General features: G+C 41.1%; 1 protein-coding gene across 1 annotated transcript; it reads right to left on the minus strand.

The window, feature by feature from the left end:
* Positions 1-1,135: 1,135 nt before the first annotated feature.
* On the minus strand, positions 1,136-23,643 carry LOC135465701 (nose resistant to fluoxetine protein 6-like). The gene is made up of 15 exons (XM_064743014.1): positions 23,025-23,643; positions 19,403-19,626; positions 18,353-18,437; positions 15,889-15,988; positions 15,084-15,316; positions 12,925-13,092; positions 12,492-12,588; positions 12,093-12,185; positions 11,153-11,318; positions 8,604-8,683; positions 7,972-8,088; positions 4,330-4,447; positions 3,671-3,863; positions 2,958-3,100; positions 1,136-1,965 (listed from the first exon to the last, which is right to left on the minus strand). The coding sequence occupies exons 1-15, from the start codon at positions 23,428-23,430 to the stop codon at positions 1,843-1,845; spliced, it is 2,346 nt and encodes a 781-aa protein (XP_064599084.1). The 5' UTR covers positions 23,431-23,643; the 3' UTR covers positions 1,136-1,842.
* Between the last annotated feature and the right edge of the window lie 1,113 nt (positions 23,644-24,756).

The following is a 24,756-nucleotide window of genomic DNA, read 5'->3' on the forward strand; positions in this document are numbered from 1 at the left end:
CAGCTCGCTGACTTACTCAACAACTGATTGGGTCGATTACATCCATAAAGCTGACCAATGTCTAATGAGTGAAATAGTGTTAATGACTTCGTTGCACCCCTCTTCTTTCAAATAATGTTAATGACTTCATTATACACCTGTCCTGTTAATCGATCAAACAACCAACTGAGAATCAGTCAGATTGATCACAAGACAACACATATTACTTAAGTCCTTGTTAACACTGAACGTCGTTTTGAAAACTGGCCTTGCGATTACTGATCTCGAACGTCCATTCTGTTTGACGGGCGGTATACACATACATACGAGTACTATCGATAGCTTGTGGAAGCCAAATTGCCGATATCTGTAAAAGGAGACAATGCAAGTGGGCTTCGTATCTTCCCGTGAGGACGGTTGATACTTGTTATAGGCTTCACTAGCTGTTGGACATCAGTAGCTTTGGTAAATGAAAATGGGGAGTCGGGAAAGCTATGGGATTCTGTATGATACGACATATATTTCCATACGGAAACGTCCTCACCGAAACTCTTCGGGCCAAAGCTGTGTGGTCTGTTGTTATTTGCAAGCAAATCGGTGACTCCATACTTGTGTGTTACAGAAGAACTGCGGTCAGTATGACTTGGATGCCAATCGCCATTGCCGGGGAACTGATATTCCGTTTATGAAGAACACCATACCTGTGGACGCATACACAGCCGCATGTAAGGGTACACCAAGTTGGTTATGGTATCAGGAAGGGGATTTCTGGTACAAATAATATTTTCAAAAATACAAATGGACAGACCAGTTTCCCAGGCATCAGTTAAATGTAGGTACCAAGATTCCTTGAAATCCTAGAGCTTGTGTGAAAATTTTGAGTCTTTCTGGACAGTGCCGAAATACCCCAAACTGCAGTTCAATTCAACATACAGCATGTGCATTAAAACACGAGATTTTCGATCTCTCCTGGAATTCGGCTCAGTCGTTATAAAATCCCAAAAGCAAAAATTCTCCACAAAGGTGCATCGTGAATTACGGGTTTTATTATTTAAACAGTGATCATTATAAACGATCGTCATGATGAAGCTTTGATCTTGCTGAGCACATGATTTAAATGGAATGTAAGGAAATACACCATTAAAATGGTTCATAAACTAGGGTTATAAGTATTGTCATCACATTTTGGGTGAAATTCGTCAGTATAGAGTTTTTAATAATATCGTTTCATACGATAATTAAGCGCAACCACGCACACGCCCGCATACAACTATATGTATAATATACTACATACAAGATAAATCACGCATTGATTTTGCTCACAGTTGGCTTTGAAGGGAATTATAATATACATACATAAACACTGTATTCTAAAACTTGCCATGTGCACAAAATACTGTATGGCTTCAAAGCGTGAAATTACGCTGCACTTACATGCGCAATTCAAAAAGGGAATGTACATCGCATTAAGTTGACATTTCATGTTCGTGAGAACCTAGGCAATTAACATCAAGATTTTTCAGGGAAACTTAGGACAATTAGGACAATTGTCTAGGACTTAGGACAATTGTTTAGCAAAATATTCATTGCTGGCAAATAAATACAATGTGGAATATGTCTTAATGTTCCAGGTATGCTCGAAAACACAAATCCAGGTCCAGGTTGAGACAAGAAAAGAAGTTCCTTGAAATTCAGCTTATTTTGAAACGTACAGGGGTGAACGCAAATCACAATACAATAACGTCATTTGTCAATCGCCGCAATAGTCATCAAAGCCTTCTAATAATAATTACGTGTAAGTTACAACACGTTCAGGATAGTTGGGACGTTACACAGTTCACGGATGAGCTCATGATCGCCTTGTTAACTCTTCTTTTCCCTTCTGAACACCACGCGCTCCAGCGCCATCATGGGCGACTCGAAGGCCAGAGACACGACAAAGGAGGTCAAGTAAGCCAGGACAAGGTGGCCAAAGAACAGATAAACCTGCAACACAACAGGTATTATTTCATCAGTTGATTAAATGATCTGTTGTATCGGTGAGGGTCGTAACGTTAGCATACATACCGTTATTCATATTCGCAACACAACACCAGGCTCACACGAATCCTTCAGCAAATCGGAACGTTACCATGTTACAAAAGAGGCTGAGATTCTTGCTATAAGTCACACGCTGGTCCATGATGCAACACTTCATCTCTTCCGCTTTTCGAAATGGAAAATTTGTAGTCGAAACAGACACTGTCCAAATATGTTGTTCATACTGGCTTTCTCTCCAGTCATATACGAGTAAAATCTTCCAGAAACCTGGGCATAGTCAAAGGTTTCCCCCAGGTTCTTCCCGGTCTTCTCAACCCACAATGCTGGCCGCCACCGTACAAGTGAGATATTGCTAAGTGCGGGGGAGAACAGCAATCAAATTTGCTGTGCTGAAACACCTTGTTCTTCACCAAAGAACAAATGAACAAGACAAAACCAACGTCAAGCTCATCGCTCAGTGAAGTGTACGGGCGTGTTCCGGCTTCCGTAATACAGGTACATTACTATTGTGTGAACCAGACACTTACCACTTTCGGATCGGTGAAGTGTAACGGTGTGTTGTGGCTGCCGTAGTACAGGTACATGACTATTGGATGGACCAGACACTACCACATTCAGATCGGTGAGGTGTACGGGTGTGTTCAGGCTGCCGTAGTACAGGTACATGACTGTTGTGTGGACCAGACACTACCACATTCAGATCGATGAAGTATACGGGTGTGTTCTGGCTGCCGTAGTACAGGTACATGACTATTGAGTGGACCAGACACTACCACATTCAGATCGGTGAAGTGTACGGGTGTGTTCTGGCTGCCGTAGTACAGGTACATGACTATTGTGTGGACCAGACACTAGTACATTCAGATCGATGAAGTATACGGGTGTGTTCTGGCTGCGGTAGTACAGGTACATGACTATTGAGTGGACCAGACACTTACCACATTCAGATCGGTGAAGTGTACGGGTGTGTTCAGGCTGCCGTAGTACAGATACATGACTATTGGGTGTACCAGGTAGGCGCAGTAGGTGAGGCGGCTGAGCGGGATCAGAGCAGACCAAGACAAAATTGTGTTCACAAAACCTGAGGGTGAAGAATAGTTATAACCACCTCAGATGAGGGACTGCAAAATATATGCACACTTAAAACAGTTTAGACTAGTGTATTTACATATTTATTTGACTGTTACATAGGGCAATAAGATTTTCTTTAAATTTTAATTTTTTATTTATTTAATTAATTATTTTTGATCGGTGTTTTACGCCGTACTCAAGAATATTTCACCTTTACTACCATGGCAAGCATAGTGCTTTGCGGAAACCGGGATCTAGATTGAATTCTTGTAATAAAAAACTACATGCGGCCCTCTATAACGTTTGAGTTTTATTCTAACTTCTAACGCTGGCCGCAGTCGTATATGTGAAATATTCTGTAGTCCTGTATAAAACATCAAGACAATAAAATAAATAAGTCAATATATAACGTTTAATTTTGTGTTACACTACTTAAGGTCTATTAAAAGTTGCAGCACTCAGTTCATCTATTATTTAAATGGTAACATTATTTCTCGGTTTAATTTCGATCCTGTCAAGAGGAAACTGAAAATGATATTAGATTGTAAGAGATGAAGGGAAGTAAACGATAAATGCTTACCGCCGTATCCAGTACAACATGCAAATACTAGCCAACCAAGACCCACGCCCCAGGCTGTGCGAGAGGTGGCGTTATAGAGGGCGCTGACATCAGGAGACAAAACTTTGACGCCGTGTGCCTCTGTATCGTACAGCCCATAAAGCACAGACAGGCAGATGACAGTAGCACACACCCAGCCCGCAAGTACCACGACCTGCCAGCGGAAACAAAACCAACTGTAGGTGAGAGAGGCATAGGAACAATTAAAATAAAACATGAAAATTTAAAAGAAGTACTCCTGAGGCTGCTTGAGTTTGGATGATCCATGTTTGGAAAATGTTTTCAGCATTGACCAACTGGAGATCTTAATGACTGAAAGAAATATGTAGCCTCATTTCATTAATTTGAAAGAAGGATTGTGTTCCTTTGATACAGTAGCCATGTTGCTTCTGACCTGGCAATGTCACGTATTGTCAATTTTTAACTAAAAACTATGGCAACACTTAATACCGCAACAGGTTCGATGAACTGTGAGCCTTCAAAATTGGCCAGTTTGAACTCTTTTTTCTCTCCAGTACAGATTTTCGCTTAATTTTTTCAGTTAGAATCTATATATGGTCTGAGCATCATATAATTTCAATGATATTATCTTTGTACCACAAAGTAGCTAGTAGACTTACCGGGTTTAACCTCAGCCTACAGCGAGTCCTGTAGAGGGCGTAACCCACTAACAATCCTATCAAATACGGTCCAATACGACACCAGGGCTTAATGTATATGTACAGGAAATAGTTGTTCCTGAAACCATTCAAAATAAAAGAGAATAGGATAATTTTTGAGGTCCTGTTGAATCGTTACAACTGGTTTCGCAGGAGGATAATAGTAACAGTTGGGCTTCTCTCATGTCCCATCCCTAAGTCCAAGTACAATGTGGAAAAGTCTCATGTCCTATCCCTAAGTCCAAGTACAATGTGGAAAAGTCTCATGTTCCATCCCTAAGTCCAAGTACAGTGTGGAAAAGTCTCATGTTCCATCCCTAAGTCCAAGTACAATGAGGAAAAGTCTCATGTCCCATCCTTATGTCCAAGTAGGCCTATCATGTGGAAAGTCTCATGTTCTATCCCTAAGTTGAAGTATAAGGTGGAAAAGTTTCATGTCCCATCCTTATGCCCAAGTAGGCCTATCATGTGGAAAAGTCTTACGTCCCATCATCCCTAAGTCCGAGTATAATATGGAAAAGCCTCATGTCCCATCCCTATGTCCAAGTAGGCCTATCATGTGGGAAAGCTACAAGCATATACCGGTACTTCTAGGCGATGGATGAAAGCAGAATTTCTTCTTTTCGCAAATCTTCTACGGGACTTTGGATGAAACCGTCTCTAATGCAACACTTGTGTTATTGTTATCAGTTACGATAGATGGTTATCCGTCATATATTATCAAATTCTCAAAGGGCTTTCTAAATGACAGAATGACACCACCAGTAACCAATGGCACATTTATGTAGGCCTACCATAAATTATACAAGTGGCAGTGGACGTCAAAAGTATACTCCGCCATGTCATGCGGAAGGCATCTGAAATTTCAGTTCAGCTGTGATTACTCCATCTTAAATATGCATGTCATTTGTAACCAGTGTGTCAAACAAATGTCGAAGAAGTACTGAACCGCCTCTCTTTGGTGGCCATTCTGGTGAGATTTCACTGACGTTTTTGGCTGTAAGAACTTTCCGACACATAAATGGAAAACAGCTTGTTTTCTTCATGTTTATTTTAATAGCCTTCTGTAGAAAGAGACAAATCCACGATAACGAGAAAGAACAGAGCGTTCATTTCATCATATGAGTTGTCTATATTACGTCCAGATAGGACCAATCAGACACAGGTTTGTGCGCTTTCAATTTGAAATCAGTGAAAACGACACGTACGCCTAGTATTATATGGAGCAATATCTTGTAGTTCCAAAAACTCAAACAGACTGGCACCTAACCAGTAGGCTCTGTATTAGTATGTGAGGCGGCATTATGTTCAATCTAAATGTTACATGCCATCAATCACAGAACATAGCGATCGAGTTTAAATGAAAACTATGCAGTTTATACGCGTTTTTTACCTGTATGAGAAATTGTCTACAGTATACATAGCGATACGACATGCTAGGCTCTGATCTGATATCATGCCCGCGTGTACAAAGGATTCCAGTCTTCTTGGTAGAGCTTAGAACGACAATGTTATGGGAACTGGGGATCTTCATAAGAATTTCAACATTATCTTAAAATGAGAAAGAGGATAAGCTCAAATAACTATCCGAATAATAGTCCTTTGGACACTTTGAGATTATGCCGAACTTTGGTTTTAAACACGGATTCGGAGATCCTTCGAAATGAGAGTCATTTACATGCGTGTACCCTACCAAAACTCAACGTTAACTGACTGAACAAGAAGTAGTTTCTGAATTCAAATCAAATATAAAACACGTTGGGCACGGGAGAGCTATTACCTGACTGCACTCAGCATGACTTTTCCGTGAATGTCTGTACAGAGCAAACCTTAATCCATATTACAAAGTCGCAGCAGTATTGTAAGCTCGTAGGACGTAAAGTCCATTTGAGAGTACATACGCTATTGTTTTATCATAAACTATTGCCCATGGGTTGTAAAGGAAGTCCCTTTTTATTCCATCGATACATAATTGTTTGCCTTCATGACAAACTTGGTCACATATACAACATGGAATGTATGAAGTGATTTTACATAATAGGTGTCTTATGTTAATAGCTAAAGGCACGCCGGATGACTGTATAGAATTTAACGTCCGCTTGAGCACTGAGCCACCATTTTCGTTTGGACCACTCAGAACAAAATTTCCCCTACATCTTTTACGAGCATTTACTGAAGTACAGTTTTGTAATCATTCACACCGATGGCTGATATTGTCCTCCATCGTTACAGCATGCTTTCATACATCAGTCCGTTTTTACTTCCTTTTCATTGGGAATAGGTACTGACCTGGATTAACCCTGCGATTCCTTTTCATGCGTCCGTGATTCACATTAGCAGTTTGATTGAGAATTGATTTTCGCCGTATAATATAGCCTAATTAATGTTTCATTCCATGTTGTTACTTCGTCCATAATTGTTGATTTGGTAAAGAAAAGAGACAAATGTGGAACAAACACTAATGCTACGTTTGCGGGTGTTTTATCAATTTGTCAATTAGGCTTGACTGCTTAATTTTGCCCGCATATTGGGAATCACTTCATGGTAACTGCTTCCCTTCATTTCTTTGGTCTCTGGAGAAATATGTGTTGACAAAAAAAAAAAGAAACACGAAATTAATTGTTTCCCTTACAAGTCTCCGCGATGAAAAACCATCTCAGTTCCAGAACTTCCATTCACAAGCAGGTGAAAGCTACATTATGATAGAATCTGAGATGTTGTCCTTGTGTCCTGCTCCCATAAAACGCAGTGATAGAGTTTCTTGGCTGTTGTATTTTTTTACTGAAGAATTTATTCACAGCATTTACCGCACAAAAAACTCATACCATGAGGCAGCAGTAGACCTCCGGGTTTGATCCCGGACCTCCCGATTTCGGGCACTAACTATCAGACACCGAGGCCGTCGGCTATATATAGAACTTATATTTAATTTCATGTGATTATTGTGCCCTATTGTGTAAATTTTGGTGAATGTATTACATGAACAGTTGTCTGGAGAGACATTTTATATACGATCAACTTGCGAGCTCGGTATAAGTTATGAAACTTTTTCAGTGGCGTACAGCGTAGATTAGCCAGTTTAGAACAATGCATCGGAGAGTAAGAACTAACCTTCTCGAATGAAAGCAAAACTGACGTTGTACTGAACAATACAGTAACTTAGCAGTATGGTTTGATGTGTAGATTTTGCCCGAATACATATATGCATACATTTGATGGAATTGGTCGGAGTATAATCCCATCGATTCTATGGAAATAAAGGAAATATAATTTTCTAGTAAATCATGAATTAGATTAGAGACTGTGTCGTGCGATGACTTGTACTTACGAATGAATGTGTCAGTAGTATGCATGCTGCAGTGTGGGCTTTTGGTTTGAAATGATCAGGTCAGTGTTATGCTACTGTGTTGTTCGCCGTGGTTTAGGGTGAACAAGTCATGTTACAGGCTTTTCGGTGTGGAATAAAGGAGACGTAGTGTAGTGTAGTGTAGTGTAGCATGTAGTTTTAGGATAGATAAACCAAGTCTACGAGACATGTTGAAGAAAAATAACTGCGACATCAAAACGAAGTTAATTGATGCATGAAATGCATGAAAGTCTTACACGTTTCCTGCTGCTATCAGTCCCGCGCCTGCGCCGTAATTGTGAGACAGAATGCCCGTGGCGATGAACGTAGCGATAAGAAGAGCGCCAATGATGACCATGCCGATCACGGCCGAACTGAAACCGGAAACAAGCGAGGATTAGGCAAGGCCTACTGGTTAACGTCAATCCGTATTATTCAAAACTATGTTTATCAGGAATTGACTCAGGCTGATTTCGTAATACTTTGTGTTCGGATATTTACTATACAGAGGGTTTTTTGTAAGCTTTTTATACGTCTAAAAGAATAAGGTCGCCTTTGGCGTCACAACAACCGACAGCGGTATTAGAGGTAAACATGAGAAATTAGATTTAAGGTGTTTGATGAACAGTCCTATATTTTCAGTATTGCTCTTTAGATAATGTAAAAAAATCAGTACCAGAGACAAAACAAAACCACTCAAAGACTGGTCTGATATTTTGAAAATTAAATGAAGTGATGCGAGATTTTCTAGTGTTTTAAATGTTTTGATTTAAGGAATTACTAAGGCGGACATCAGCTTAAAAAATCCGCCCGCTGAAGGCAAGTAAATAGAACATCTTATTTTTTAAGTACCAAATAGAGACTTGCTTCAAATGAAGTAGAAACTTACTAGTAAAGAGGTATCAGGATTATTGGAGTGATGATGAAAAACTGCATATCGTTGGCCAAGTACCAGGACCATCCCATACACTACAATACAAAACGTCAGGTGTCGGTGATCATATACCAGGACAGTCTCATACACTACAATACAAAACTTCAGGTGCTGATGATTATAAACGAGGAGAACCTGCCTCATACACTACAATACAAAACGTCAAGTGTCGGTGATCATATACGAGGACAGTCTCATACACTACAATACAAAACGTCAGGCGTCGGTGATCATGTAACAGAACAGTCTCATGCACTACAATACAAAAAATCAGGTGTCGGTGATCATATACCAGGACAGTCTCATACACTACAATAGAGAACATCAGGTGTCGGTGATCATGTAACAGAACAGTCTCATGCACTACAATACAAAAAATCAGGTGTCGGTGATCATATACCAGGACAGTCTCATACACTACAATAGAGAACATCAGGTGTTGGTGATTATATATGAGGACAGTCTCATACAATACAATACAAAACATCAGGTGTCGGTGATCATACAACAGGACAGTCTCATACACTACAATAGAGAACATCAGGTGTTGGTGATCATATACGAGGACAGTCTCATACAATACAATACAAAACATCAGGTGTCGGTGATCATACAACAGGACAGTCTCATACACTACAATAGAGAACATCAGGTGTCGGTGATCATACAACAGGACAGTCTCATACACTACAATAGAGAACATCAGGTGTTGATGATTATATACGAGGACAGTCTCATACAATACAATACAAAACATCAGATGTCGGTGATCATGCAATAGGACAGTCTCATACACTACGATAGAGAAGATCAGGTGTTGGTGATTATATACGAGGACAGTCTCATACACTACAATACAAAACATCAGGTGTCGGTGATCATACAACAGGACAGTCTCATACACTACAATAGAGAAGATCAGGTGTTGGTGATTATATACGAGGACAATCTCATACACTACAATAGAAAAGACCAGGTGTTGGTGATCATATAACAGGACAGACCTCATGCACTTCAATACAAAATCTCAGTTTGAACCAAAATATATGACATCTGATTGACTATGTAAAAGGGTCATCAGGTACGCTATACAATACAAAACAAATCACTCGTTGCTGGTCATTGTGCATTTCGGGACAATTCAGAAATTACGGACGTGTGGGACAATTCAGGTATTTCGGACGTATGGGACAATTCAGGTATTACGGAAATATGGGACAATTCAGGTAATACGGGACATATGGGACAATGTGGGTATTAGGGATGTATGCGACAATTCAGGTTTTACGGACATGTTGGACAATTCAGATATTACGGACATACGGAACAATTGGGGTATTACAGACAATCCAGGTATTACGGACATGTGGGGCAATCCAGGTATTACGGACATGTGGGACAATTCAGGTAATACGGACATATGGGACAATTCGGGTATTACAGATGTATGTGACAATTCAGGTAATACGGATGTATGGGACATTCAGGTATTACGGACATATGGGACAATTCAGAGATTACTGACATACGGAAAAATTCAGGTATTACTGACATACGGGACATATCAGGTATTATGGACAGTTCAGACATTACGGATGTATGGGACAATTCAGGTATTACGGAAATATGGGAAGATTCCGGTATTAAAGACATATGGAACAATTCAGGTATTACGGACATATGGGACAGTCCAGGTATTACGGACATACGGGAAAATGCAGGTATTACGGACATATGGGACAATTCAGGTATTACGTACGTGTGGGACAATTCACGTATTACGGACATGTGGAGCAATTCAGGTAATACGAACATGTCAGAAAATTCAGGTATTACGGGCGTATGGGGCAATTCATGTAATACGGACATGCGGGACAATCCAGGTATTACGGACGTATGGGAAAGTAATACCGACATGTTGGACAATTCGGGTATTACGGATGTATGGGGCAATTCAAACATTACGGATGTATGGGGCAATTCAAACATTACGAATGTATGGGGCAATTCAGGTATTACGGATGTATGGGGCAATTCAGGTAATACGGATGTGTGGGACATTCAGGTATTACGGACATGTGGAAAGATTCAGGTATTACAGACGTATGTGACACGTCAGGTATTACAATTCAGATACCAATTCCTGTGTGTGGAAAAATGCCGCCTTCAGTAAGGACAGATTGATTAACAGTAAAAGAAGCGACACGATAGAGGTGTGCTAATGCATAGTAAACATACAGTACAACAGAAAACATCTCCGAGTACATCAGAACCAACTGATAACACGTCACAGTGGATTTTACAGTCCCCGTTGGTTGATTTTACTGTGCAAAGGTTAATATTATCTACAAGTCATGCACTCATTATTGTCTGTCAGTTTTCTTTTCACAAGCTAAACAGTGTCTTAGGCCCGGCCGATGGCACGCAAAGGACAAACTTGCAAGATTTGTAACCCAGAAAAGTCATCAATACAAAGGTATCAATAAAACTCCGTGTTGGCTTACCATCTTTTCCACCTGGACAAGGTTGTTGATGTATAGTAAGTTCGTCCACCATGATTCCTCGCAGTAGTTAGGCTCTATTCCATTCACCGGCCACTGAGGCCCGCTGCCCCAGTACTTGAACAAGGGGACGTAAACCATCATTACCAGCATGTAGGGAGGTGTAAGTCTGTGAAACAACACAGACAAACGCATTGATCATCAATATAAAGTCACCATGAACTAGACAAGAGCACAATATCTGAGGTATGTGTCCATACCAGTTTAAAATCAACCATAAGGTAATTGGGGACATGAGATGGACTGATTGGTGTTAACAGCTGAAGAATTTTTCACTGATGACGGCGCTCATTGTTTACGACCTGGGAAACCGGAGTGCCCGGGGGAAGCTGCAGTGCCCAGGGGAAACCGGAGTGCCCGGAGGAAGCTGCAGTGTCCAGGGGAAACCGGAGTGCCCGGAGTAAAACACACACCTTCGCCAGATTCCGGATGAATATCTTGACAGGAAAGCCGTCAACCGGCGAGAGGTGAAATCACAGGCATCCTCCTTATTGGTCAAGGGTCTAAATAAGCGTAGCCAGCGAGCACTTTAACCAGCTAAGCCACGCAGCGAGGCCACGAGACCATGAAAAGAAAAACCAGTGACTGAAGCAATGATGTGATATCCCTCAGTATAAGTCTTGACCACTTTGACATGTAGGTAAGTGCTGACATATTAAGAAAATGTAAAACATCAATGAAATCAATAAAACAACCGTGATATATTGACTGGACAATTTGGATTACAAATGAATACATTGGAAATGCTCCATTGCCTTTAGCACCTGATGACGTGCAACTTCACTTTTGGTGCAGGACGTTAATTAAATATCACAGTAGGCATATGATGTCAGTGTTCATCTCGGGAACACGCCAGCCTGATGTAAGGTTTTGCTCCACTTACCTCCAGAATCGATGAAAATAAAACAATCCCCAGTTGAGTTTTCCCTGACGTTTGTCCATCTCCTTGAGAGTGAGGTATGCCAGCAATAACCCACTACAAAAAAAGTCTTAAAAGTTCAGATTGGCGTCAAAGCGTCTACAGGAGGGGGTGGGGGGGGGGGGGGGGGGGGGTATGCCGAATTACAGACGCTCACCATACATTTATGTCCAAAAGAAATGGCTTTGAAAGAAAACAGTACTGAGTAGATGTTTCTCGCCCCTGTGGGGTGAGCATAGAGATACGACTGTGTCACGTTGTTAGAGAAACATGTGGCCAGGTTGAAAATGTGATGGACACATCTTTATGTCAGTAAGACAGGGATTTAGGCGCTAAGAAGACGACTTCAACCTGCAGACATACCTCAGTAAGAAGAACGAATCTACGGACACGGTGGCGTTCAGTATCCCCTGAAATGTGAAACGACTGACCATCTCCGGGAGGAAGGAGCCCACGTTATCTGTCAACGTCGGACACAGATGTTAGAACTGTTTAATTGACTGACTGTTGTCCAACGTATGAGGTACAGGCCAAACAAATGAATAAATATGTAAATAAATACATTTACAACATGGATTGCTCTATGTAATCATCGTAAAGAGTTTCTAATTTCTCAGTAATCAGTTCTGTTTTCCACCCTAATAACGCAATCGTAAAAATCATCAAAGTTTTCCAGTGTCGGGGTTGAAACTAACAGCATAATTTGTACGTCTTCTAATGCCAAATAAACTTTCCAACCTGCAGTCTTAAAATATCGCAAATAGCACTATATAGTATTATATCAAAGCCGTCTTACCTCCCGCCGTCAAGCCAAAGACGTAAGTGTGTCCGAGGATGACCCAGGTCATGCTGAGGAATCGGACCCCATGGACTGCCCCGAGGGTGCCCTGCCCCCGGCTCGTACCCAGCAGCTTCTTACCATTAGAGTACACAGAGAAAGCCAGCAGGAGAGCTTCCAGCTTGCCTGAGAGAACGATTGATTGATTGACTGATTTGACTTGTATGAAACAACACTCAAGAAATTCTCACTTTATATACAGTGACGCTAAGCTTTATGGGTAGAGGAAAACGCTGTGCACGGAGCGCAATACCAACTTGACCTTGGCTAGTTACTGACATTGACATTTTAACCCTCTCTGGGTTGGGAGAGGGGTGAGCTACAGGGGCGAAAAGGACTGCATCAGCAGTTTTCTTTGCAGTCACAAAACGACGGAATATCAAGCTCTCTGGAGGAGATTTCTCTTCTCATTCGACAAAGTAAAGTAATTCATCCAACTCACTCTGAAACATGATTGTTTGTGGCCATTTTGACCTTGATGTTAAATCTGTCAGACGTAGCACTTTTTGATTTAGAAGGAGAACATTCCTTATTAGAAGAGTTTTTCGCTGTACGTTTTCATTAACTCTTACAGTCTTTTTCTGTTCCACTCTTGCCCGACTTCTGGAGGAGTAAATGAATGATTATTGATTAACACCGCTATTTCTGGAGGAGGACTCCTGTTTCTGTACAATCTAGAGCTTGTAATGCATGACTACAGCATCGAGGTCAAGCTTGTGTAGAGCAAAGATTTTTTGGTCAAGTTTTTTGGATTGCTGTTCTAAGCCTGCTGTCTGCACCAACCTAATCAGACTGGATAGGAGACTCGTTTGTTTTCGTTCGTTAGAGAACAACTGTATCTGCACGATGATCTTTGAAACTTATGCTTTAGTGTTGGGAGAGAGGATGCGCACAATTTTGTCTCTAAAGTCATCTTGAGATCTATCAAACAGCGTTTTGGGAGGGACGCTCTGGAGGTAGTTGGTGTATCCCTAGAAAATCTACAAGTGATAGTTACAGGTTAATCATAAGAACCTTTGGACAGCACGGTCAAGTCTTTGTCATGATGAAAACGTTACTGAACAAGCAGTCGTGTTAGATGTTTGAAATTTGCCCGTGTCCCAGTCCTATTGCCTGATGTCCACCGCTCGTTGTAGAATGTGCCATGAACCTAATCTTATTGCAGTATCCAGGATTCAGAATCATCATCAAAACATTGAATGATGCCTGGCTGCTCCATTTGCATAGTAGTGTCTTCATCAACGAATAATGTATCCATTGAGGAATTATTTGCTTTTAGGGTCTATTCAATGAATGCATTTGTGGCTTTTTACCAGTATGTATGCGCATTTGAATGCTTCAGATTAGTAGACTGCATTCATCAAGTGGCACAAACCTTATGTGACATGGCTATTCACAATATGTTTAGAAAAGGCCACGCAATTATCCAGTGTCTTAAGGACAATTTATTAGGTTTTAAAAATTTGAGAAACATTATTCCTTTTGACATACACTTCCTAATAGGGTTTTTTCTTCGGTCTAACTTCAAAGTAGACATTTACGCACTGCAAAGAGTATTGCGAGATAATTTAGTCTTAAAACTTAGAGTTTGACGGAACTTTCATTTACCAATATTCTTGATGGAAAGCCAAAAAATATGATCAAAAGTTTTTTCTAACATTGTAGTTTTTATGCTTGTCACAGGTAAGGAAATGACTCAAACGTTTACTTACCTGAGCTAATCTACCTTAACTCACCGTAATAATGGGTGTAAATAAAAGAAGTGCACAGCTGGGCATATAAACTAGTAATAAACTGTTATCAACCTAGCTGAAAACCTTGCAAATCTTGCATGTAAATGTACAGGTCAACTAAATAGCTAATAGCGTACATGGAAGGTAGACAAAATGTGGACTGCGAAATTTTCTTTGCTTTATGAACAATACCTCCCCCCTCCCCCCCCCCCCCCCCCCACCTTTTAACGTCTTTAACGTTTTACGCCTGTCTTGCTTTATGTACTTTATGTAACTGTTCTCTGAAGAATAAATTCACAATCAAATCTAAAAAATTTAACCTCTTCATTTGTGCCTTTATTTATTTTACCAGCTGTTGCAGAAGCCTAGCCGTCATTCACTCACCGGAATGGGGTACTTCCGCCTGCCCCTCATCCTGTCCCAGAAGAGTTGTTTTCTCCGTCGGGGAGTAAGGCCCCTGGATATCGGACTCTCTCCGGTTTACGGTCGTGTAACCGTTGATCAGCCCTTTTCCCTCGTCCACAGGGAGTGAGGCCAAGTAAGCCGGCACCTGGTATCGGATAATATCATACCCCGTCCCCAGGATTAGGAAAGCTCCAAAAATGGCCGTCAGTACACTGAGGAAATCAAAGATTAAAGAAGCAAGATAAATGAGACGTTTTGTATGTTCCATCAGCATCGCTCACTGTTATTCATTCATGCCCCACCTATATTGCTTTTCATTCCGCATCACGATGGAAGAGTACGTGAGAAGGTCTGACAGTAATCTGCGGATGGTCATGGGCTTCCCAGAGGTTCTGCCCGGTTTACCTCTCTGAAAAATTCTAGGGTACGGCGTAAAAGACCAATAAAATAGATAAATAAATAAGTCACCGTGGAAGCATTTGTGACAACAATGGCGTCATAAAATAGATCGAACATTTATGGCCATTTTTGTGAGACATACGGTTGACCTACTTGCGACAAAAATAATTGTGACTGGCCATAGGAGTTTTCTGAAAGGTCTTTTTTGTCACGCTGTGTAACTCACCTTTACGATGTAAAGCTTTCCGCTAATGCTGTTGTGATGATCATGCTTAGTTATGCAAGCAAATAAGTGTACATTGACTAAATACTAAACAAAAGCGTTGAAAACACATCAAAACTTAGGAATTGCCCTGATATGTGAAAAAGAAAGGTACCCACTTACATGACGACAATGGCCCTGGTGTCGGTGGAAATGTCCTGGACTTCCGAGCAGTCACCAAACAGAGGGACCGGGGGTAGCTTTACCGGGATGAGAGAGAGACCTGTACGATACAACACACTCAGCTATAGTTGTTATCTGGTTGTGTTACTTAGCAGTCACCAAATACAGGGACCGGGAGTAGCTTTACCGGGATGAGAAAGAGACTTGTGCGATAGAACACACTCAGCTATAGTTGTTATCCGGTAGTGTTACTTAGCAGTCACCAAATAGAGGGACCGGAAGTAGCTTTACCGGGATGAGAGAGAGACTTGTACGATAGAACACACTCAGCTATAGTTGTTATCCGGTAGTGTTACTTAGCAGTCACCAAACAGAGGGATCGGGAGTAGCTTTACCGGGATGAGAGAGAGACCTGTACGATACAACACACTCAGCTATAGTTGTTATCCGGTAGTGTTACTTAGCAGTCACCAAACAGAGGGATCGGGAGTAGCTTTACCGGGATGAGAGAGAGAGACCTGTACGATACAACACACTCAGCTATAGTTGTTATCCGGTAGTGTTACTTAGCAGTCACCAAACAGAGGGACCGGAAGTAGCTTTACCGGGATGAGAGAGAGACTTGTACGATACAACACACTCAGCTATAGTTGTTATCCGGTTGTGTTACTTAGCAGTCACCAAACAGAGGGATCGGTGTAGCCTAACCGAGATGACCGAGAGACCTGTACGATAGAACACACTCAGCTATAGTTGTTATCCGGTAGTGTTACTTAGCAGTCACCAAATAGAGGGATCGGGAGTAGCTTTACCGGGATGAGAGAGAGACCTGTACGATAGAACACACTCAGCTATAGTTGTTATCCGGTAGTGTTACTTAGCAGTCACCAAACAGAGGGATCGGGAGTAGCTTTACCGGGATGAGAGAGAGACCTGTACGATACAACACACTCATCTATAGTTGTTATCCGGTAGTGTTACTTAGCAGTCACCAAGCAGAGGGATCGGGAGTAGCTTTACCGGGATGAGAGAGAGACCTGTACGATACAACACAATCAGCTATAGTTGTTATCCGGTAGTGTTACTTAGCAGTCACCAAACAGAGGGACCGGGAGTAGCTTTACCGGGATGAGAGAGAGACCTGTACGATACAACACACTCAGCTATAGTTGTTATCCGGTAGTGTTACTTAGCAGTCACCAAACAGAGGGACCGGGAGTAGCTTTACCGGGATGAGAGAGAGACTGTACGATACAACATACTCAGCTATAGTTGTTATCCGGTAGTGTTACTTAGCAGTCACCAAACAGAGGGACCGGGAGTAGCCTTACCGGGATAAGAGAGAGACCTGTACGATAGAACACACTCAGCTATAGTGATTATCCCGCAGTCCGCAGTGATAAGAGGAGACTCAAGTAAGGTTTAAGAAATGTTTTTAAAATATTATGCTGTTTTTTGTTTTGTTTTTTTTCCCACCATAGTCATGGTCTTGTGCGAACCCGTTTTAAGAATTTGTCATTTTCCCCCTTTGGCTATGCCTGGACATGGTCATAATGTTATCACAATCGTGCGCTTTGTCTGCTTTATTTGATGATTTATTAATCCTGTGCTAAATTATAGGAAAAAGGTAAATAACAATTTGTGACATCTAAATCAAACCAAAGTATTAAGAACAAAGCTTCCAGCTGTTATGAAAGTTATGAACTAATATGTAACAAAAAATGCCAGCTCTAATTCAGACCATTTGATTAACTGTTACGCCAGGTGTTATAATTAAGTTAGCATTAAGTTATAATTATGCTGAGAATGGTATATGGGATTTGGGGTGTGGCACTTTAGAATTTTACAATTACGATATTTAAATCCATATATACCCTCCTCAACACGCAGATAACGATTTTGTCTGGACAGTTTTTATCAAACAGAAAGCCATTCTCGCCTATGTGTAAAGTTGAGGTAAGAAAAATAGAAGCTATGTCGACTGCAGAAAGCGCTGGTACGGTGACTTGACGTCACAATGACGCGACGTGAATGCAGCGTTACAAAGAATTTAAATTATTTAAACCCCCGATATGATTTACACACCCCCTTTGGACATGGCCTGCAGCTTTGACAAATGTATGTCAACGTTTTAACCTGCCTGATCAAAAAATGGCAATGAAGAGACAGGTATGTTTATTAAAAGAAGTTGTTCGTTGTTCTTCTGAGAACATGTGGCATTTCTAACCTAGCGGGACTGCCTGCATGCAAAGCTGTTGTGCGGTAACCCTTGACCTCTTTGTTATAATATGTGGCTCTATCATTTGCCACTGTTTTTTTCTCGTGATATACTGGACGAAGTTCAGAGTGTTTTCTGGGGAAATGAGAGGAAATGCAAGATCTTAATCTGTTTACTAGCTGACAATGTAGAGAGACACATTATTTTAGATGTCATTGTAAAACTACAGTTAAAATGTTCACTGACCAGAATTGACCAAGCCCACGGCATCCTCTCCCTGGCAGCTATCCGGCAGACATAGACCAATGACCAGGCCTGGAGAGCCTGTAAACTGCAAACATAACGTCAGGTTTGATAACATAGTCGAGAAATAGCAAAAACAAGAATGGATGTCTATGTATTTTTCAGTGGAATGCAATTTTTGTCATCACCAGTGTAAATTATAACACGTTCATCTGTTTTACCTAACCCTTCAACATCATATAGGTAAGTACAGAAGAGCCCATCATATACAAGGGCCCTGGTTACAGGACCCCTCTTAATATGGTACGAGAAAGGGTGGGGTGTGGTTAGTTGCCAAGGTGCACGAATCCAACCACGAGACACACAAATGAATGATTATGGCTTAACGCCACATCGGCAATTTTGCAGCCATATCGTGGCGGCGAGCCACACGAGACTCGGGGTCAATCCCGGACGTGGGACGGGGAATTTGTTGACTCTGAAGCTGTTATTGTTCGCGGAGTGTTAATGAAAATATGTGACCGACGGCGCTTTTTCCTTGAGGACCATGAGTCAGTAAATTGCCATAGGTCGGCCGTTTACCTCGGCAAAATAAAATTATGCAAAAGAGAAAAGTTTTTCAGTATGGTATGTATGGCGTAAGATAACAACCAAGTATACAAATATGGTATTTAATAACACAGCGCTCGGTATTTGAGTATCCACAACTCCGCTTACTGTACATTAACACATCAACCGACTTGTAACCTTTGGTCTCACCATGCACTTGCTCAGTATGATTTTGTATACTTAATGTACAGACAAAATACCACCAGGATGTAGAGTAGTAGTTTCTTGAGCACAAATTTAACTTTAACTGCTCTCTACAAACTATTGTGTACTAATGGTACAATTTTGTGGTAAAACTGGTACAGCTGGTAGACAAAATTATGTGGAAGCGCAGATTTGTACACAACCGTTTTTAGGGAGGATATTGCACGTGCACAATACTCAACATAAAAGTAGCGCGTGTTGTTGGATACGACCAGAGTTGAGGCTACAGCAGTGACTTACTAGTCCGTTTATGCCGGCGGCTGCTGGTGGAGCTGTAGCATTGGGGTCATTGATTAGAGCTGTCAGCCGACAGTAACGCCCCCTGAACGGGTACTTAGGGTTGGTTTTGGCTGTGATGTTATCATAAAGCACGGCGGTGACGTTGACACATTGCTCATAGGATCCTCGCCAGACAATGTTACCCAGTAACACACCGCTGGGAAGTTTACCTGCCGCATCCAGCACTGAAACAAGAACGCACGATGACATGATTGGATCAGCTCCTTATGTCCCTGTCCCTGCTACTGATAACGACTGAATTAGTTAAATAGGTTCCATTGTTCCAGTCCTCAGTGACTAAACACCGTCATAAACAGTTCCAATAAATCCATGATTATGTGTGTTGCTTTTTGATGCCATGAAATTTCATTTCAATACTTCCAATGTTTTCTACACATACTATACTGTGGTTTATCAAATTCTTTCAAAGAAAATATCATTTTGCACTAGAAATGTTTTATTTTCACTAGAAAAATTACTTCTTCACGAACGCCATCACTTTTTTAACAGAGACCTAAACGGCCACCTGAAGCCATTTTGTTCTGACGAGCTTGGTCACCCTATAAATCAACTTGTAATCTGGAATTGATACATGAGGTCATGGCACACACTTATGTGCGATACTCCAGAAATCGGAAAACGGTGTCGCGTCACTCCTAACCCACACGCATATGACTAAAATCGGAAAACGGTGTAGTGTCCCTCGTAACCCACACTCACAGGACTAAAATCTGAAAACGGTGTCGCGTCACTCCTAACCCACACTCATATGCCTAAAATCGAACAATGGTGTCGAGTCACTCCTAACTCACACTCATATGACTAAATCGGAAAACGGTGTCGCGTCACTCCTAACCCACACTCATATGACTAAATCTGAAAACGGTGTCGCCTCCCTCGTAACTCACACTAATATGACTAAATCTGAAAACGGTGTCGCGTCACTCCTAACTCACACTCACAGGACTAAAATCTGAAAACGGTGTCGCGTCACTCCTAACCCACACTCATATGCCTAAAATCGAACAATGGTGTCGAGTCACTCCTAACTCACACTCATATGACTAAATCGGAAAACGGTGTCGCGTCACTCCTAACCCACACTTATATGACTAAAATCGGAAAACGCTGTCGCCTCCCTCGTAACTCACACTACTATGACTAAAATCGGAAAACAGTGTCGCGTCACTCGTAACTCACACTCATATGACTAAAATCGGAAAACGGTGTCGCGTCACTCCTAACTCACACTCATATGACTAAAATCGGAAAACGGTGTCGCCTCCCTCGTAACTCACACTCATATGACTAAATCGGAAAACGGTGTCGCGTCACTCCTAACTCACACTCATATGATTAAAATCGGAAAACGGTGTCGCCTCCCTCGTAACTCACACTAATATGACTAAATCTGAAAACGGTGTCGCGTCACTCCTAACCCACACTCATATGACTAAATCTGAAAACGGTGTCGCCTCCCTCGTAACTCACACTAATATGACTAAATCTGAAAACGGTGTCGCGTCACTCCTAACTCACACTCATATGACTAAAATCGGAAAACGGTGTCGCCTCCCTCGTAACTCACACTCATATGACTAAATCGGAAAACGGTGTCGCGTCACTCCTAACTCACACTCATATGATTAAAATCGGAAAACGGTGTCGCCTCCCTCGTAACTCACACTAATATGACTAAATCTGAAAACGGGGTCGCGTCACTCCTAACCCACACTCATATGACTAAATCTGAAAACGGTGTCGCGTCACTCGTAACCCACACTCATAAGACTAAATCGGAAAACGGTGTCGCGTCACTCGTAACTCACACTAATATGACTACATCGGAAAACGGTGTCGCGTCACTCGTAACCCACACTCATAAGACTAAATCGGAAAACGGTGTCGAGTCACTCGTAACCCAAACTCATATGACTAAAATCGGGAAACGGTGTCACGTCCCTCGTAACCCACACCCATAAGACTAAAATAAAAAAAAACTGCTAAATACAGGTTCAGGAAAATGTTTTCAATGCATGGCTTGCGAAGAGTGCACTCTATACTACTGAACACCTGTCAAAATCTAGAGCTCGTGTCCTTTTTTTAAAGTGTGTTATATGACAGGGCATAAACCAGGTCAATGAGAGTAATACATCACACAGTGCACAATAAACACACGAAAACGAGGCTTGAGAGTTAGTCTGTATGACTATACGAGTACCTATTGACATGGAATATAACATAGGCGAAATGCAGTTATATAAGCCAATTGTGTGTATAGTCCGGTTTATCAATGAAGCAGTAGATACATCTTTCCTGTGCGCATACGCAAACCTGTACATCACTTGACCGACAAAGGTCATAGCGGTTTGGGTCAGATTTTGGGACGACGTCTTACGCGCAGTTTTGAGGATGGATTTTGGTTCTACACTATGTAAAGGACAGTGAACGGACATTGTCCTCTACCGTACAATGTGATCATTGATAGAACGTGTGGGAATGCTCTGTCCAAGATAATACATGTACATGTATGAAAGTCCACTAAGATCATGGGGTTAACAGCGCGCAAAAGTTCACTACGTACAGTAGCTGTCACCACCAGGGCTACCATTAGCAGGCTTAGATTCTTGTTAAACTACAGCTAGACAAAATAAATTCACCATGTCATTTTACTCCATGGCGATTTGTAGAAAAATAAAAAGGCTAATGATTGACAGCGTTATAAAAGTCCCACTAGTATATGCTTCTGTGTTACTTTGCGGTATTATACCGATTGAATGGCGAACAAGGCTATAGTCGTTGTAACTATCAGTTCATATAAATGACAGAAGTCGAAATGCTTATATCTGCTTCTGTGTACACCAAACCATTCAGCATAGATCCATGTTTAAACCACATCAACCAGCATAGGTTCGGTTCAAGTTTAAACCACATCATTCAGCACAGCTTTATGTTTAAACCATATTATTGAGAATAGGATCGTGTTTAAACCACATCATTCAGCACAGCTTTATGTTTAAACCATATTATTGAGAATAGGATCGTGTTTAAACCACATCATTCAGCACAGCTTTATGTTTAAACCATATTATTGAGAATAGGATCGTGTTTAAACCACATCATTCAGCACAGCTTTATGTTTAAACCATATTATTGAGAATAGGATCGTGTTTAAACCACATCATTCAGCACAGCTTTATGTTTAAACCATATTATTGAGAATAGGATAGTGTTTAAACCACATCATTCAGCACAGGTTCATGTTTAAACCATATTATTGAGAATAGGATCGTGTTTAAACCACATCATTCAGCACAGGTTCATGTTCATATTCTCCAGTGCTGCACATTTTTATGTTCACGTCATACTATTTAGTTCATGTTTCGGACTTTTGTTCACACCATACCATTTTTACACCATACCATTCAGTCCTTTGCCATGTTTTAAATATGCTATCAAGTACAAGTATTTGTTTACGTTAACATCGTGTTATTCAGCTTTATTTGTGTTTATACAAAGACTAACTGAGCATGTTATAGGTATAGCAACACGCTTACACACAAGTTGTCATCCCTGCACTTACTTGCTAATGCCCACGGTTGTCTGTGGAGTAAGGCCTCCAGGTATAACATCGTATCATTCAGGCACCTCTCGGACACGTTGTAGTTTGGCGGCCTGGCCATCACAGACCCCCCTAACCCGGGAATTCCGTCATCGATGTCAGCGTCCAAACTGTCCATGACTGTGTCATCATGGACAACCGTCTTACCAGACTCGCGGAGAAGAGGGAGCGAGTTTAACACCTTGGAATATTTCAAACTGGACAGGTGGCGAATGTGGTCTGGGGATGTAGTGATGTTTCCAAGGAATGTCATGGCGGAGATCTTGTCCAAGACTTGAGAGCTGGCCGATGCAAATATTACCAAGATTATAAAGAGCATGTCCGTCCCACGGGACGGTAGCCTAATACCCATGCTGTCCAGATGCATGTGCAAAGTGTTCACCGGACCGTCAGTTTGGTTATACAGCCAATTGACATGTATACGCCTCAGTAAACAAGCTGTAAGGAGCCCAAACTGAAACAAAGATTGCACAAGAACTACAGAGGTGTTTCGGCTTATGTTACGCAGTCACCTAGCTGTACTTTTTGCCATTCGTTATGGCGTGACCGCATTACTCAGTATCCCAAAGTGACAAATGAATATAGAACATGATCTGCACACATGGTTGTTTGAGGTGGCTGGTTTGACCCGGATAAATCAGGGGTACATAATCGGTACATAAACTCGGTACACCATTTCGTCAGGTACTCTAACAAGAGGGTTTGCGTACTGAGGGTGAGAGTTGGGGGGGGGGATGAGAGTTGGGGGGGGGGGAGTTGGAGGGGGGTGCACATACATAGGTTTACCGGTGACCTAATACTACGTTCCTTCCCAGATTTAGCCAGATCGGGTGGGTAAGGGCTGTAATGCGAAAGGGTGGTTTTCAGTATGCTCGACAATAAAACAAAATCAGTCTGTAGTTTTCTCTGATAACTCGAAGCTTTCACAACATAACTGGTTACAAATTATGTGTTCTTTAGATTTAATCTTGTTATGATACTATGACAAATAAATTTATACGTGATTTCAGAGTGTTTTTTGATTATTTTCTACTGGCCTGGTATTAAGTCATATTTCAGGTTTAAAATTTTAGCCAATCTCAGCAAATAATACAGTTCTCCAAAGTCAAAGTATAACAACAGTCTTAGTTCATATTTAATATACTAGATCATAATGTAATGATCACTAAAGTTTATCTTAACGTAATGATCTCTACAGCATATCTTAATGTAATGGTCTCTATATGGCATAGTTTAATATAACGATCTCTATAACCTATCTTAATGTAATGATCGTTATATAGCATATCTTTAATGCTATGATATGTATAGGCTATCAGCATATAACATATCTTACACGAGGCAGTTTGCACAGCCACACAACACTTACCATTATTAATGCATTTACTTAATTCCGTAGCCACGACTATGTGGCCTACATTACAATATGACCGAAAGCTACGACGGAATGTGTATCAGAAATACATCATGATTGCATTTATAACTTTTTAAAGAGCTCTTTTTACTAATGCATTTATTTATTAACATATCTATTTAATTTATCACGTGATCATGATGTTCATACATTCGAAATTGTCAAAATCTCTGAAGAAATGCTGTAGCGGTTATATATATATATATATATATATATATATATATATATATATATATATAATGTAGTCAGTCTACGTAAGACGGGGTTTGTGTGTTTACT

This window comes from Liolophura sinensis, chromosome 5 (assembly GCF_032854445.1).
Source record: "Liolophura sinensis isolate JHLJ2023 chromosome 5, CUHK_Ljap_v2, whole genome shotgun sequence".
NCBI lineage: Eukaryota > Metazoa > Mollusca > Polyplacophora > Chitonida > Chitonidae > Liolophura > Liolophura sinensis.